Source organism: Eleutherodactylus coqui, chromosome 1, assembly GCF_035609145.1.
Source record: "Eleutherodactylus coqui strain aEleCoq1 chromosome 1, aEleCoq1.hap1, whole genome shotgun sequence".
NCBI classification, from domain to species: Eukaryota; Metazoa; Chordata; class Amphibia; order Anura; family Eleutherodactylidae; genus Eleutherodactylus; species Eleutherodactylus coqui.
The window spans coordinates 176,635,931-176,639,857 of NC_089837.1; the positions used below are offsets into that span (position 1 = coordinate 176,635,931).

The 3,927-nt window shown below is 53.7% G+C and overlaps 1 protein-coding gene across 1 annotated transcript; it reads left to right on the forward strand.

Moving 5' to 3' along the window:
* The first annotated feature begins 120 nt into the window (after positions 1-120).
* On the forward strand, positions 121-1,864 carry CEP43 (centrosomal protein 43). Its single transcript, XM_066604130.1, has one exon. The coding sequence runs from the start codon at positions 211-213 to the stop codon at positions 1,231-1,233; it is 1,023 nt and encodes a 340-aa protein (XP_066460227.1). The 5' UTR covers positions 121-210; the 3' UTR covers positions 1,234-1,864.
* Positions 1,865-3,927: the final 2,063 nt, after the last annotated feature.

Genomic DNA, 3,927 nt, shown 5'->3' on the forward strand with positions numbered 1-3,927 from the left:
TCTTTCCTCAGCCGCACATAATGCCTGGAGGGGCGGAGCTTCCTGTTGCTTGGTTACCAGTGAATGGAAACAACGTTCAACGAAGCTTGGCGCTCAAACCTGGCGCTTGTCTGACGTCACCAGTCCCGCCCCAAGGGCCCGTGAGGCTGTGATTGGCCGCTGCCGCGATCAGCTCGGCGCTCCTGCCAGTGACTTCCCAGGCGAGCAGTGATGTCGGCGGCGGAGGAGGACACGGAGCTGCGGGATCTGCTCATCCACACGCTGGAGGGGAACGGCGTGCTGAACAAGATCAAGGCGGAACTGCGGGCCTCCGTGTTCCTGGCGCTGGAGGAGCAGGAGCGGGCGGAGAACAAGCCGTCTGTCACCAACGAGCGGCTGCGCCAGTGCCTGGCCACCCGGGACGGCCGCCTGGTTGCCGCGCTGCTCACGGACTTCCTGCAGCACTTCCACCTGGACTTCACCCTTGCCGTGCTGCAGCCCGAGGCCTGCCTGCCCGCTGCGCCCGAGGAGCCGACGTCTGCCGCCCGAGAGCTGGGGCTGCCGGAGAAGGTGCCGCTGATCGTGGAGCTGGTCCGGCGGTGGCGGCAGAGAGAGTCGGTGCCGCAGGAGCTGCCCCCGGAGCACGCCGCGGAGGCGCAGGCCAGGTTCAGGCGGTGCTGCGGGGATGGGGAGCTGGGGGAGGCCGAGCTGCGGACGCTCTTCGCAGACCTCTGCCCGCACTTCCCCCGCGGTATGTTGGACGCCTACCTGACTGCCGAGCGGAGCGGCGGCACGGACGAGCGCCGCTTCCTGGCCATGTACCGCCAGCTCTACCTGCACTGCCGCAGCGTGCTGCTACCGCCCCCCAGCGCCCCCTACAGGCCGGACAGCGCGCCCCCGCCGGACGAGGACGACGTGGAGGGAGACTCTTTCTTCGATGACCCCAAACCCGAGCAGTCCTACAGCTGGAAGGAGGGGGCGAGCCCCGCCGACGGCAGCCAGCAGGGGGCGCTCTCCCCGCCGGGGTCACCCAAGGACAGAGAGGGTTCCGCCAGGGAGAAGGGGGGCCCCGACGACGACTACATGGACGACTTCCACAGCAGCAGCCAGCGCTCGGAGGTCAGCATCGGGGAGGACCTGGAGGAGGAGCTGTCGGTGGAGGAGCTGACGGTCAGTGACCCGCGGCTGGAGGAGCTCACGCTGGACCGCTCTCAACTCAGCGATGTGGCCGACTACCTGGAGGAGGTGTCCTGAGGCGCCCCCCGCAGGCCGTGCTGTTACATAGACTTGGCTACACAAATAAAGTATTTTGCAGGGAGTAGTTGTTGCGCTTGCTCTGCGTGGCGGTACTTGTGATGTCACCGCGGGACGGCCTCGCCGTTGGCGTCTCGTTCGTGTTTGGAGTAGAGAAACGAAAATAAAATTAAATGTTCTTTTCCCCGTTGATGTCGGAGGGCTTTCAGGGAAACGGAAAGGTGTATATTCACTCCTGTTGGCTTTCTGTATTATTGGGGCAGCGCAGCCGGCGGCGCCACTCTGCATCCAGCTTATTACACGGGCGCTTTGTACTGCCATGAACATGGCGTTCTTAACGTTCATTGCAGTATAACTCTCCCAGCGCCGATCCATGGGGCCTCGCAGACATGCTTCCCAGTGCGGTCTGCTCTCTTAGGCCAAGTGATGACACACTGTCGGCCAAAAGTAACATGGCAGAGCTGTGCCGCATCGCGTGTGCGAGGGCCCCACGGAGACGGAAACCTTACCTGCTGATTTCAGGTTTCCATCTGCTCCTGAGCCGTTATTTCTCTTTTTTCTGAAACTCGTGTAATGCCAACCGATGTGCCGTTTTTCCACCCAATAAAGGGAAACCTACCAGAAACAACAACCCTCCTTTTTGCTTTCATCTATTTTTTTTTTAAGGCTCATTTACACGCAAAGGCAAATTTATTTATTTTTTTAAATGATTGAAAGCTTGACAGTTTTAGCTATCGCTTTGCATAAAGTACTAATGGGCACTAATGCAAATTAGCCTTCAGCAGCTATGTGCAAATCCCAGATTGTGGTCTGTCGGCTAGATACAATGTAATCCGCTGCTCCTGTGAAGAACACAGTGTGCGGTCCCTGCTATCTGTCCGGCTGAGCGATGGATTTTCTGCTTACCTGAAAATCATCGTTCAGTGGAAGAGTAAAGATGGAGGCGATTAGCGCTCGAACCATTGTTTGAACACGTTTTTGAGCGATAATTAGTTGCGTGTAAATGGGGCTTGAGGCTACACACACGCGGGCGAGTGTGAATATGAACTCTATTCTTTTGAATGGAGTTCTTCCCATAAGTGATGCTGTGAGATAAAAAGAAAATTGCTATGTCCTGTTTTTTTTCACGTTCCCTGAAATTCCTCACCAACCTTTTGCAGTGGGACCGTATGGGCATCACCTGGTGCTCGCAGGCCGTGCGTCTGATGCCATGTTTTCTAATGAGATCAATGGAAAATTCTTGCAATCCTCCAGCACACGTGAAGATCCGAATTTCGCAGAAGTGAAGTGTTTTTACATGAAAAACTCCTAGTATCGGGTAAAATTGCATATTGATAAGCGTGATATTGGGCGGAGTCTCTTGGCGTGATATCACACGGGTGTATTGCCACCGTATATAGTCTGTGTGTACCATGCGGTAAATAGAGGCAACAGAAGTCAATGGCCTTTCACTCTTCCATGCACACTATGTGGACACTATGTTCTAATTGTCTGCATATCATACACAGCCCTTGAATGGGCTAAGTAGAATACGGTCCCCATGCATGTATTTCATATGGTCAGTGTATCAACACGCATCTATGAACCGAGCGAGAAATTAGAAAAAAAAAAAACCACCCTGCGTTTGTGCGTGAGGTCATAATCCCAGGCATGCATAGTGCCAATTGCAGTCTGTACACAATCACTGCTGGGCTGTGATGTGGAGAACGCTGCAGGAGACTTGCCAGATCGCAGGAAAATACAACATGTTACCTCGCTGTGAGAAGAAGCACGCATGTAAATAGACCCATTAAAAACAATAGCGTCTGTTTCCGTCTAATGGACCATTTAGACAACAATTATCGCTCAAAAGACATCTTTTGAGTGATGATCGCTCTAACGGCAGTTTGAGTAACAGTTTTAAGCACACACTTTGCATACGTGTGTAAATGAAGGCTTACGCTGTATGAAGAAGGCAAGCTGTTTTCTTCTCTGAGCGCTCAGCTGGTATACAACTGAGTGCTCCGAGCGGGGTATGCAGAAGACAAGGGAGACCGCTTATCTTCTATATACAGCTGTTTTCTTGGAGCGGGCAGCTATTATCCAGCTGAGCACTCCGAGCGGGGTATGTAGAACACAGCTTTAGCGCTGTGTTCACAGAGCACTCTGCTGGTATATAGCGAAGCGCTCCGAGCGGGGTATACGGAACACGGGAAGATCGCTATCTTCTGCAAACTCCTGCTGTGTTCATAAAGCACTCAGCTGGTATACAGAACACAGCTGGAGCGCTGTCTTCCACATACTCCTGCTGTGTTCACTGAGAACTCAGCTAATAGCTGGAGTGCTGCCTTCTGTATACAGCTGCTGTGTTCTCAGAGCGCTCAGCTGGTATACAGAAGACAGCTGGAGTGCTGTGTTCTTCATACTGCTGCTGTGTTCTCAGAGAAGGATACCAGCTGAAACTATAGTATCAGTGGTATCCCGCTGTGAACACAGCGCGCAGCACTGATAAGGCTCATCGTTGTCTTTAGCTGAAAGACACCGCTGAGTGAATCGTTAATGAAAACTACACGATGGCCGCACGTTTAGACACAACGATTTTTGCTGAATAGACTGCTTCGAGTGAGAATTGTTGGGTCTAAATGGGGCTTAGGCTTCTTTTCCGCGAGCGTATATCGGCCGCCGTTTTCACGGTTGGCTGATATACGCTACCAT

Bases quoted from the DNA above. Each gene is read 5' to 3' on its own strand.
- CEP43 (XM_066604130.1), top strand. From the start codon at position 211: ATGTCGGCGGCGGAGGAGGACACGGAGCTGCGGGATCTGCTCATCCAC.